The 13,081-nt window shown below is 50.5% G+C and overlaps 1 protein-coding gene across 1 annotated transcript; it reads left to right on the top strand.

The window, feature by feature from the left end:
* The first annotated feature begins 73 nt into the window (after positions 1-73).
* On the top strand, positions 74-6,255 carry Msrb1 (methionine sulfoxide reductase B1). The gene is made up of 5 exons (XM_028853958.2): positions 74-202; positions 2,869-3,017; positions 3,439-3,553; positions 5,358-5,389; positions 5,791-6,255. The coding sequence occupies exons 1-4, from the start codon at positions 148-150 to the stop codon at positions 5,387-5,389; spliced, it is 351 nt and encodes a 116-aa protein (XP_028709791.1). The 5' UTR covers positions 74-147; the 3' UTR covers positions 5,791-6,255.
* Positions 6,256-13,081: the final 6,826 nt, after the last annotated feature.

Consider the following 13,081-nt stretch of genomic DNA (forward strand, 5'->3'; position numbering starts at 1 on the left):
GAAAATCCTGGAGAGACTCGGCTTCTCTAGAGGCGTGGCTTAGAGCAAACCGCTACGTGATTGGTCATTGGGGAGGGGACGGGCTGGAGTCGAGACTGAGGGCTTGAGGAGTCCCGACTGGGTACATTGGCCTGTCCCATTGCGGCCATGTCGTTCTGCAGCTTCTTCGGAGGCGAGGTTTTCCAGAATCACTTCGAGCCAGGTACAGCCTGTGGCATTAAAAGCAGGCATCGCCTTCTGGATGGTGGTGGAGTCCCTGAGCCAGGATGGGGCGATCGTGGCTGCTGAGGACTCGGAGGAGGGGCTGGCGAGGGCACTGGGGAGCAGGAGGACTTGAGAGGCGAGGGGGGCATTCCGGTAATCTCTGTTCTCGAGGATGACAGGCCTTGAACTTCAGTGCAGATCTCTCTGGGGATCCTCTGGGCCGAGTGCTTTGGGGTGCCACCTACCCGTGTGGTTTCAGAGTGGTCGAACTTTGGAGCGGAACGATGGGGATTTGTGATCCAAGGTCCGCGTTGGAGTTTGCCCTGTTTGTGTTCCTTCCCGGACTCACGTGGATGAGTGGGCAAGCTCTGCACTTTCCGTTCAGTCCCGGGTGTCTCCCTGTCCTCTGAGTTAGGTGTCAGTGGGTCCTTACCAGCGTCAATGAAGTGTAGCCAGTACAGCCTGGGCTACCGCACCCAGGCTGTTAGAGACTCCAGTGAGTCCCCTGCTTACTGGGTTCTGCTGATATTGGACTAATTTGGTAAAACTATGGCATTGGCGTTCCTGGGGCGGGATCTGTTAGATGTCAGTCCTCTGGAGGGCTGAGCTGTGACTCTGGGCATCTGTCTAAGCCAGTTGTAATACAGGTCACTGGGCAGAGGCCTCCCTTGAATCCCTCTTGATTGCAGCACCCCAGTTGCCTTCCGGCTGCCCTGGCAAGCTGGACACTTCGCTGTGTTTTGCTTCCTCTCTAGTTCTTGATACAGACTGAACAGGAACTCAAGTGGTGGTGGGTGATGTGATTCAGTACCTGGCAAGTTCCGATTTTTTAGCCTTTCAAACAGTTAGGCAATTCAGTTTTGCAACCTTATCTACTCTTTCAACTCATGTGGTCTTTTGGGGACAGGTTGAAACCTTTCTTCCCAGCAGTTGTTTTTCTGGGGTTCCCTATTTGGCTTGGAAGACTGTTCCCTAGGGCCAGTCTACTCCTGTTCAGAGAGCGGGCCCATGGCTCGGTATCCAATTTAAAACTTTGTGGAGTAGCAGGGATACTTACTTGAGGAGAGAGGGCACCAAATGGTTACACTGGCAGTGTGAGGGGCCTTCCAGGGGTAGCGGAAGGCTATAGTCAGGTATTTAGCGGTCTTTCTTGGCCACATACCTTCTTGTGTGTCGGCATCACCAACCTCCCATCTTCTTGCCCATAAACGGAAATGTCAGCCAAGTATGGCTCACACCTGTAATCCCAGGGTAGAGGAGGCTCAAGGCAGAAGCATTGCCTTAAAATTGAGGCCAGCCTGGATTACACGTTGCAGGCTAGCCTGGGCTACACTGTGAGACTTGTTCTAGATTGCTTCTCTGTTGTGATAAAACACTGACCAACACCTGTCTAGAGGAAGAAAGAGTTTACTTCAGTTTGCAAGTTAAGGTCCATCATTGAGGGAAGCCAAGGTGGGAACCTGGAGGCAGGAAATGGGTAGAGACCACAAAGAAATGCTGTTTACTGGTTTGGTACCCTAGCTTGCTCAGCTACCTTCCTTCCTTCCTTCCCCCTTTTTTTTTTTTTTTTTTTTTTTCTGAGACAGGCTTTCTCTGTAATTGCCCTGGCTGTCCTGGAACTCACAGAGATCCACCTGCCTCTGCCTCCTGAGTGCTGGGATTAAAGGCGTGCACTGGAGCGCTGCCGCAGCCGGCGGCCACCACCATCACCACCACCCAGCTCAGCTACCTTTCTAATACAGCCCGACCCACTTGCTTAGGGATGGCACTGCCCACAGTGAGCTAGGCCCTCCCACATCAATCATTAATTAAGAAAATGTCCCCATAGACATGCCCACAGACCAGTTTGATCTAGGTAAGTTCTCAGCTGGAGTCCCTCTTCCTGGGTGACTCTAGTTTGTTACAAGTTGACAGAAACTAACAGGCACAAGATGTTGTCTTAAAACAAACAAAACAAAAGCCCCGAGGGGGCTGGGAATGGCTCAGTGTTAAGAACATGCTTCCCCAGAGGACCTGGGTTTCATTCTCATCACCCACAGGATAGTTTATTCCAGTCTCAGGGAATCTGGCCCTTTCCTCTGGTCTCTTCTGGTTTCTGTGGGCACTGCATACATGTGGTACACAGATATACATGCAGGCAAAACACTCATACACGTAAAATAAAAATGAGTCTTTTAGCCGGGCAGTGGTGGCAGCACACCTTTAATCCCAGCACTCGGGAGATAGAGCCAGGCGGATCTCTGTGAGTTCGAGGCCAGCCTGGGCTACCAAGTGAGTTCCAGGAAAAGGCACAAAGCTACACAGAGAAACCCTGTCTCGAAAAACCAAAAAAAAAAAAAAAAAAAAAAAAAAAAGAGTCTTTTAAAACATCCAAAACGAAACAATTGAATGAAAATGTTCAAGATTTCCCATCACAGGGCCACTGAGAGTAGGACATGAGCCCCAGGAGTGACTCCTGGTCTCTTGTAACTCAGCCAGGCTTTGCTAGGTCTCCCAGAGCCCCAATGGGCTATAAGCAGGGGATGTATGGGGATGGTGTGTGGTCTACCGCCACAATGGGAGCAGCGCTAGTGACGTCATTTCATGGGTCCGAGGTAAAAAAAAACTTGCACCAGACAGACGCAGCTGATGAATGTCTCTGCTTGTGTTCTTCCTCTGCTACAGGTGTCTATGTGTGTGCCAAGTGTGGCTATGAGTTGTTCTCCAGTCGCTCAAAGTATGCACACTCTTCCCCATGGCCAGCATTCACTGAAACCATCCATGCAGACAGTGTGACCAAGCGCCCTGAGAAAAACCGACCTGAAGCTTTAAAGGTGGGTGTGATAGCCCCGGTGAGTGCTGGCCAGGGAGGGTCTTGGGATTGACTGGTTACACTTGTCTTCCTTTGCTCCCTTATTCGAGGTCTCCATCTTCAGCTGGGGTGCTGGCACACCAAGATTTGTTGTTGCTAAGACACTGCTTTCTCTGTGTAGCCCTGGCTGTCCTGGAACTCTGTAGAGCAGGCTGGTCTTGAATTCAGAGATCCATTTGCGTCTACCTTCTGAATGCTAGGACTACGGCGTGAGTCACCACACCTGGATTTTGAGAGTGCTTGTATTTTGAGAGAACATGAGCGTTAGGATAGCTTCCTTTTGCAGGGCCCACCCCTCAGAGCTAGAGTTAGCTTGGGAAGCAGGCAGATGGTGGAAGCGTCACCACCACACAGGGTGACTCACTGTGTTTGGGTTTCCCCAGGTGTCCTGTGGCAAGTGTGGCAACGGATTGGGCCATGAGTTCCTGAATGATGGCCCCAAGCGGGGACAATCCCGATTCTGAATATTTAGCAGCTCACTGAAGTTCGTCCCTAAAGGTGAGCACCGCTAGCGTCTGGGGACATCCTGTAGTAACTGAGGGAAGTGCGGCAGGGAGGCATGCTGTGTATGCGTGTCTACCGGCTGTGGCAAAATGCACTTACCAATGGCACCTCAAAAGCTGGCCGAGGTACAGGACTGGGGGCAAATGTCCAGGGCGTCTCATATGGGAACATCTCAGGGAGTTTGTGGCATATATGGTTTTCTCTGTAGGCCTGGCCTTTCCATGTGCCTGGAATCTTCAGTTGGATGTAGGGGTGGGTGACGGCTGAGGACCTGGGCCGTGTGACCAAAGGCTTGCTTCTGAACCTGAGCGCCTGTCACTCCACTGCATAGTGGCCATGGTAGCATATTTTCTATCACAAGACTGCTAAGGACAACTGAATGTCATATGGTACCTCCGGGGCCTAGCGCATAGTAACAACTCAATAAAACTGCTCCTTTCTCAACCTCTTTAGTAGTGGCCAGACCCTTTATCCCGTTTCTTGATCTGTAAAATGGAACTGTCAAGTAATGGCGGCCATCGCTGTACTGTGGGGTTAGTGAGCAGTCTGGAAGGGCCGGGGGCACACTGAGCTAGGGTGATATTTGTGTCCTGTTGTCCTTTTCTTCTCTGTGTCTGGTGAAGGAAGAGACTGTGGGTTCTCCTGTAGAGCTCAGAAAGTGAACCATGTGCAGACTTCCTTAAGCTGGCTCCCGGGGCCTTTCAGCTGGCCTGGAGTCTGAATCATGATTTTTTTTTTGGTTTCTCGAGACAGGGTTTCTCTGTGTAGCTTTGTGCCTTTTCCTGGAACTCACTTGGTAGCCCAGGCTGGCCTCGAACTCCCAGAGATCCACCTGCCTCTGCTTCCTGAGTGCTGGAATTAAAGGCGTGCGCCGCCACCGCCCAGCTCTCCCTTTATTTTTATGTTATGTGTATGTGTGTTTGCCTGAATGTGCTTCTGTGTACCTCATGTGTACAGTGTGTACAGTGCCCAAGGAGCCAGAAGAGGGCGTCAGATCCTGGGACTGGAGTTAAAGATGGTGTTAGCCATGTGGGTGCTGGGGATGGACCCTGGGTCCTCTGGAAGAGCAGCCCATATCTCCAGCCCCCTGCCAAAAGTACATTTTAACTGAGTTACTTAGTGTACCTGTGGGTGTGTACATGCCACTGCATGTGTGGAGGTCAGAGGACAGTTTATGGGAATCAGTTCTCAGTCTTCCACTTTCAACCTGGGTATCAAATTCAGGTTGTTAGGATTGGTTGGTAAGTGTCTTTACTCATTGGACTACCTTCCTATCCCTGGTTTTATTTATTTATTTATTTATTTATTTATTTATTTATTTATTTTTATTTATTTTTTTAAAAGATTTATTTATTATGTATACAGTGTTCTGCCTGCATGCCAGAAGAGGGCGCCAGATCTCATTACAGATGGTTGTGAGCCACCATGTGGTTGCTGGAAATTGAACTCAGGACCTCTGGAAGAACAGCCAGTGCTCTTAACCTCAGAGCCATTTCTCCAACCCCCTATTTATTTATTTTTAAAGACAGGGTCTTGCTATATAGCCCTGGCAATCCTTGAACTCACAGAGATCTGCTGCCTCAGTCTCCTAATAGGTTTTAGTACTTTTGAGATAGAGTGTCCCCTGTGGCCCAGAGTGGCCTGGAGCTTACCACACTGCCCTTCTTGATGGCACCTCCTGAACCAACCTCCTGCCTCAGCCTCTGGAATGCTGGACTTGCGGTTAGGAGCCATCGCATGCGCCCAGATGGAGCTTGAGTTAAAGATGATGTGTTTCCTCTCCTTCTCTCTTTTCCAGACGGAGAAGCTCCTGCCTCCCAGGGGCACTAGGTGAGCAGCTCTCCGTCCCAGATGGGCACGCCCACTTTCTGGCAGCCCCACTTTAGTGTCGGAACCCTGGACGTTCAGTCTAGCGGGCTGGGAGGAGGTGGCTGGAGCATCAGGAAGGCTCCCAGTGCCTTGTCTCTAAATGGACTCGCCTTAGAGGAAGTACTTTTTGGAAAGTTTCTACTGTTCCACCGTGACGGCGCTGGGGAGGGTGCTAAGCCATTGGCTGTTGTGAGTCTGTAGGAGACTCTGGGTTTAGCTCATCTTTGAATGACATTGTACCCAGACCTTCTCTTCCCCCTCATCCTGCTGCCCACCTCCTTGGCTGTCCACACTCAGCCCTGTGGGGCTCAGTTCTGGGGGCGGGCCCTGGCCCTCATTAAAGCTTGTGCCTGTCTCCCTAGGCTATGCAGGAGATGGAGTGACATTGGGGCTGTCCTGGCCAGCTGCTCCAGCCTTGGTCACCGCATGATCTGCTCTGGTTAAATCCTTCTAAGCCAGCCAGGGTGGTGATGACCTGTGACCTTCAGGGAGGGGAGTGAGCTGCTGCCAATGCCCTGGACTTTTGGACCCTTGTCTTCTGGCAGAGAAAACAGCTCTGTTTCACAATCTGGATCCATCTTGCCTCACTCTGACTTGGGAAAGTGAGTGTTGCCTCATTATCTGACAGGGGCCTTGATCTCTCACCCCTCTGTCCAGTTCATGACTGCAGGGGTGTCCTCTCCCAAGATAAAGCCACTGTCCTTACAATATGTGCTTGGAAGCTCTTGACATTTGGGAACATGGGTGACGCTGAAACCCACCTCACCTTGAATCCTTTCTGGAATGATCAAATGGAAATAATAAACACGAAGCCTGGCTGGTTGCTACATTGACTTATTTATTTGTTGTAGTGTCAGGGATTGAACTAGGACTACAGGTATCTGTGCCACCACACTTGACTTGATTTAAACAATGTTCTTCTTTTCTTTATTCTTCTCTCATACAGTACATTCCAACTGCGTCCTCCCCTCCCACCCCTCCTCCCAGTTCCCCATCACCACCACCTCCCCTCCCCCTCAGATCCACTGCTCCTCCATTTCCCTTCAGAAATGAGCAGGCCTCCCAGTGATGTCAACCAACAGGGCATAACAAGATGCAATAAGACTAGACATAAGCCCTCATATAAAGACTTGGATGAGGCCACCCAGTAGGAGGGAAAGGGTCCCACAAACCTTAACAATGGCTAACACCTGCCCAGAGCCTCAGGGAGAGATGGGTCTTTCTCATTCCTGTCTGTGGGAAGGCAATGTAGGTCAGGTTGGAAGGTCTTGAAGCTTGGAGGAGTCAGGTGGGGTCCAGGACTGTAGGATTTGAAGCATTTGTGTGGAGATACTCTGGGCTCTGGGCTTGGGGTCTTCCTGTGAATAAGACTGGCTGCATGCCTGTCTGGCCCACTGTTGAGATCCCCCTAGGAATAAAGGGAGGTGGGGCCTTCTCTGGTGACACCATCTGCTGATCAGCTGGGGCTTGTCATTCTGAATGGCCTCAATGGCCTCAATCTTGATGTCGGGGGAGATTCATGCTCTGGGATTTCTATAGTGAGGGGGAGGTAAGTAGACCTTGGTGCAGGACCTCTGACTCCCTCGCTAGCCTCCAGCAGACTGACTACACGCACACGCGTTCCTCTCTTGGGCCCTGGGCAGGTGTTAAACACTGTTAAAATCTGTTAACGACTATTAGTGTCTCCATGAGTCCTTATTCTAAGTACATCATCTGATGTTCATGTTCCCATAATTTTCCTAATTGGCTCCCTAATTGGCAGCTGTGGGACTCGCCCTTGCTACCCTGGCTGCCTTGAGCAAAAGGACTGTCAGACAGACAGCCGGCCAGACTACCCTTACCCCAGCACTGGCTGTCTTGAACATTCTGTGGCTGTCAAGAGCAAGCAACAGGATGATCAAAGTTGATTGCTCCGGCTCCTGAAGGCCCAGCTTCAGCTAAAGGTGTTTGAAACAGTTTATACCAGACTCTTCGCTGTCACAACCTCTGTGAATTCCAGATGATCCTGCAACCATTTCTACCCAGGCTAGAGGAAGAGCTCTTCTTTTGGTAGCCCAGCAGAGGGGCTGCGGTGATGGGTGCTAAAGAAGCAGTCTGTCGGGGCCTGGTTTTGTTTTCCATCATCCACATGGTGGCTTACAACCATCCACAAGTCCAGGACATCCAGTGCCCTCTTCTCACCTCCATGGGCACCAGACAAGCACATGGTTCACATACATGTAGGCAAAACACTCATATACATGTAATAAAAAGAAACAAAATTATAAAAGAAAAGAGAAAATTTGCATGGGAGGTGTGCTATGATTGGTACAAACCACACTTTCTTGCGCTACATAAGCAGGGTGTCCCACTCAATAAACTGGCTGAAAGACGAGTCCTGTGTTGTTCGCCTTAGTGTTGAGTGGCGGCCTGAGCTGCAGAAGCAGAGGGGCCGACAACTCTCTAGCTGTCAAGAGGGGTGTGGCCAGACCTGCAGCTAAAACACTGAAAGAGGAGGAGGCGGCGGTGAGGCATCTAGCAGTAGCTGTCTCTCAAAGGGCAGCATGGGTGACAGACAGCTTGAGGCCGCGTGAGGGAACAGTGGGAGACCAGTGAAGTAGAGGGCAGGAAGCAGAGGCTGAAGGATAGGAGGCTGGAAGGAGCTGGATGAGAGACTGAAGGAGGAGTTCCAGAAAGCCGACAGGCCTTAGGCCAAGGATTTCAGACACCCCAGGCCGAGGAGCTGTAACCGGCTGTTGTCAGAGCTGGAGGAGTCCTGGACTCCCACCCAGAAGCTGCAAGACTAAGGAATCGCAGCTTCCCGAGGCCTTACCAAGAGCAAACACTAGAGGGCGCCACAGTTCACACAGCTCCCTGCTGTCAAATGTGGAAAGATCCAACAGCTCAGCCCTTGAAGAGGCAGCTTCTTGATTGCTCTCAATTTCTGTCCATTTCTACCTTTAGAGCAAAAGGACCCAAGTCAGTGAGTTGGTAACAGCGTGTCATCCTCAAAGCATGGACTCCTGAGCCTGAATCCAGGTCTCTTGATCCTGTTGGTGACAGCCACCTTGGAGACATCATTGGGGGATAGGTGGATAGACAGGGCCGCAGCGTGGTCAGCTGTTTGGTCCTTTATACAGGCTCAGCCCTCCCCATGGTGCTGAAGAGTATCCATGCCTACAGACGTGGAGAGTGGAGAGGCAGGGAGAATCCTTTCCTGTGGGACCCTCTCCTCCGCCCACCCCACCCCTAACCTAATTATCTAAAGATCACCAGCCTCACTTTTCTTGGCAGAAATACTACACTGTTACAAGTTGAGCTGGGCTGGATGTGGTGGTGACACACACCTTTAATCCCAGTACTCCGGAAGCAGAGGCAGGCGGATCTCTGAGTTCAAAGCCAGCCTGTTCTACAAAAGGATATTCCAGACGAGCCAGGGCTGCACAGTGAGACCGTGTCTCAAAAAAAAAAAAAAAAACAAACAAATAAACAACAGCAACAAAAACAGGATGATCTGGACCACGTTGCAAGAAGTAATTACAGTTCCTAGTTATAGATCCTTGGAACCAGCAGGGACGTAGTCAATGGCCTTCTGGGCTAGTTCCTCCAAGAGGGTGCGTGGGGAAGGCATGAGGGTGCCTGGAAGGTACCAGCGCTTCAGGACAGGGTCTGCACACCTCTGGCAAGCCCTGCAGCTGCAGGCAGGCTCCATCCTGACCCGGGACCATGTTCCTGAATACCACCCAAGGGAGCTCCTGCTCATCTCCTTACTCACCCGTCTTTGTTGTAGTGTCCCCCAGGCCCCAGGCGTGAGACCCCTGTCTATGGCTAGCAGGGACAGGGGAATCATTCACCTTTGGTCTAGGGAAGATAGAATATGAGGTAAGCCAGGCAGTGGTGGCACACGCCTTTGAGTCCAGCTGCAGAGGCAGCCGGATTTTTGTGAGTTCGAGGCCAGCCTGGTCTACAGAGTGAGTTCCAGGACATCCAGGGCTATTACACAGAGAAAAATAAAGAATATGAGTTACTTAGCTCCATGGTAGAAGCAGGCACTTGGCACTGCTACCATCTCTGTCCTCTTGTTACTAAAAGCAAAGTGGAGGCTGGGATCTATTGTTTGTTTTTTAATGACCAGGTTTCTCTAATAAGGTAGGAAAAGGAGGTTCAGGCGGCTGGATCTGTCAAGGTCACCTATGGGGAAGGGGCAGGGAAAGCCCCTGAATCCCTTTATATTGTCAGCATTGTCCCACCCTGCCCTCAGAATGGGTCTGCCTGGCCTCCTTCCCACCAGGGTGAACTAAACAGAACTCTGCGGGCCTGGGTGGATGGAGTAGGTCTCTCTTAAGGGCCCCTCCCCAGGATGGAGCCATATCCGGCCTCCAAAGTGGAAAAACCCCACACAAATCAAGGACATCTGGGCCCACCCTTTGGTCACAGCCCCTCCCCACCACTCCCCTCCCAGGCTCGGGCTCTGCAGGCTGCTGGAGTGGGTCTGGGGGTGAAGGGTGTGGTTTGAAGGGAGGGGGTCTTAGGGCTCTCGCACGCATGTGTTTAGGGCCCCCAGCAGTCCCCCATGGAGGGAGGAACTGAACAATGTTATTAATCATCTTCCAGAGAGGGGCAGCCTGTGCATGCCTGCCCTGCTGCTGTGGAGGCCTAGACTAGGGGGTGCCCACTGTGAAGGGGGGGACAGACTGCAAGGAGGCAGAGAAGTCAGACAGACACATTCACACAGCCACACTAAAATCACTGGCTAGTGCCCGCCATGCCTGGGTGTGGAGACCCCAAAGGGGTCCAGACTATGCTCTTTTCGGCCTTTTTGGAACTGATGGTGAGGTCAAGATAAATGGGGGGTCAAAATTACCCACAGAACCTCAGTGGGGGTGTAGCTCAGTAGCTCAGTGGTAGAACACTTGGCTAACACGGGCAAAGCCCATCCATAGCACTGAAAAACAAATCACACTCGAGGAACTAATTAGTCTCTGATGGGGGCATGGGGAGAGCTAGGTGGCTGGCATTTCCATCTGTCCATGGCTGCTCTGGTCAGCTTTCTGCCCCAGGGGCCGCATCCTAGGTCTGTCCCTTCCATACACAACACTAAGCCTAACTATCTACATGCTGGCTGGCCCCTGCCTCAGAGACTACCTACCATCTGCCTGGCGGCTGTCTTGCCCTGACAAATTCAGTGAAACATAGGTTCCCTGTAGCTAGAGGTAGGTAGGATCTCTGCCCGCCCCACCCCCTGAGCCTTTTCTTTTCTTTTTGAGACAGGGTCTCATGTAACTCAGGATAGCTTCAAATTCACTACGTAGCTGAGGATGACCTTGGACTCCTGATCACCTGGCTTTATTTTCTTTTATTTCTACAGGCATGCACCACTCTGTTCCACTTGTGTGGCACTGGAAATAGAACCCAGGGCTTTGAGCATGCTGGGCAAGCATGGCACACCAACTTGGCCACATACCCAGTCCCTCCTTGTTTTTTGAGGCAGGCCTGGGGCTCTTTTTGTTTGTTTTGTTTTGAGACAGGGTTTCTCTGTGTAGCTTTGGAGTCTGTCCTGGAACTCACTCTGTAGCCCAGGCTGGACTTGAACTCACAGAGATCCACCTGCCTCTGCCTCCCGAGTGCTGGGATTAAAGGTGTGTGCCACCGATGCCCGGCTGGCCTGGGACTCTTGATGAGCCTGCTGTATCTGCTTCCTAAATGCTGAAATTATGTGCGAGATCCTTAAAATGAAGACCCCTCAGAAACTTCATGTTTATTTCTGAGCAAAAGAGGTAGAACCAGAGAGTAGGAAGCAAGTGACTGTCCCATGATTCCATGGCTCAGAGATGGGGATTCACTGTCTAGTGACCTGAGTTCAATCCCTGGGATCCACGTGGAGGCTGAAGGAGAGAGATGATGCCCTTCTTCTTTGACATCATATGTGCACCATGACAATAACAAGAAGTCATGCACACAAAATAATAGTAAATAAAGCTTTTCTTTTCCTCCTCCTCCTCTTTCTTCTTTTTGTTTTGTTTCTCAAGACAGGGTCATTTCTCTATGTGTAGTGGTACTTGTTCTGCCCATGACCTTGGGCTATAAGGCAAAGGAGGTGTTGTAGTGACCTCTTAAAAGGAAAGGGAGAGGGGTCACGAGGTCCCTGCTCCCGGCTTCCTGCTTCCTTGTGTGATGGAACTGCCAGGTGGATTTGCTCGCGGTCAGATCAGAGGACCACTTCAGCTGTCTACTCCGTTCTGTATTTGTGAGTGTATTTCCTCAATTTATATCCTAATAAATTCTCTAATACTCCTTAAGCAGACTCCCGTGGATTTCTCGCTTTATCCATGTACCCTTGGCTGTCCTGGAATGCACTCTGAAGATCAGGCTGGCCTTGAACTCACAGAGATCCTCCTGCCTCTGCATCCCAAGTGCTGGGATTAAAGGCTTGTACCACCACTGCCTGGCATAAATAAAGTTTTTCAAAAAGAGGTTCTTTGGAGCTGGAGAAATGGCTCATTAGTTGAGAGTGTATAATTGCCTTTGCAGAGGACCTTCATCCAGGTCCCAGTACTCATGTCAGGCAGCTAGCTCGCAACTGCCTTTCACTTCAGCCTCAGAGGGTGCAATGCCTCTGGCCTCCCTGGGCACTGACAGTTACACACACATATTCACATACAGCTCCACACACACACACATAATTAAAATTATAAATCTTTACAAATAAAGAAAAAATAAGTAGAAGGCTCTTTCCAAAGTACTAAGTGGAATTGCCTCAGGACCTAGAAATTCCCCTCCGAAGCAAAATCCCAAGAACAATAAAATACAGTCGCACAAAACCTTGTAGATGGATGTTCCTAGCCGCACTAATAATTATAGCCAGAAAGTGGACATTAGCCACAGGTTCTCCAGGGGTTGAAGGAATATAGGAAACATGGTCTTTCCACATGAAGGAACTAAAAGGAATGGAGCCTCGATGTGCAGCACCATGGAAGAGCCCGAGAAGCCAGGGGCAAACTGACAGCCACCGAAGGAGTCATTTCTAGGAGATAGACCCACAAATCCAGAGAGGCAAAAAATGCATAGGTGGCTTGTCACCAGGTGTATCTGGGGAGAGAGCACGGAGTGACCGCTAATGGGTCTAGGAGTCCTTGTTTTAAATTTTTTTTATTTTATTTATTTTTAATTTAATGTGCATTGGTGTTTTGCCATGGGTGTTGGGTCCCCTGGAACTGGAGTTACAGACAGTTGTGAGCTGCCATGTGGATGCTGGGAATTGAACCTGGGTCCTCTGGAAGAGCAGTCAGTGCTCTTAGCCAGCCGCTAAGCCATCTCTCCATCCCTCTAGGATTTCTTTTGAGGATGATAAAAATGTTCAAAAATTGATAGGTGAATTGAATCAGTGATTAAGAATACTGACTGCCGCCAGGTGGTGGTGGTGCACACCTTTAATCCCAGCACTCTGGAAGCAAAGGCAGGCGGACCTCTGGCTTAGAGGCCAGCCTGGTCTATAAGGCTACACAAAGAAACCCTGTCTTGAGAAACAAACAAACAAACAAACAAACAAAGTAACGGCTGCTTTTCCAGAGGACTTGGGTTCAATTTTCAGCACCCACATGGCATCTCACTACTGTTAGTAACTACAGTCCCAGGGGACCAGACACCCTCTTCTGACCTCTTCACACACCAGGC

This window comes from Peromyscus leucopus, chromosome 8b (genome assembly GCF_004664715.2).
Source record: "Peromyscus leucopus breed LL Stock chromosome 8b, UCI_PerLeu_2.1, whole genome shotgun sequence".
Lineage (NCBI taxonomy): Eukaryota > Metazoa > Chordata > Mammalia > Rodentia > Cricetidae > Peromyscus > Peromyscus leucopus.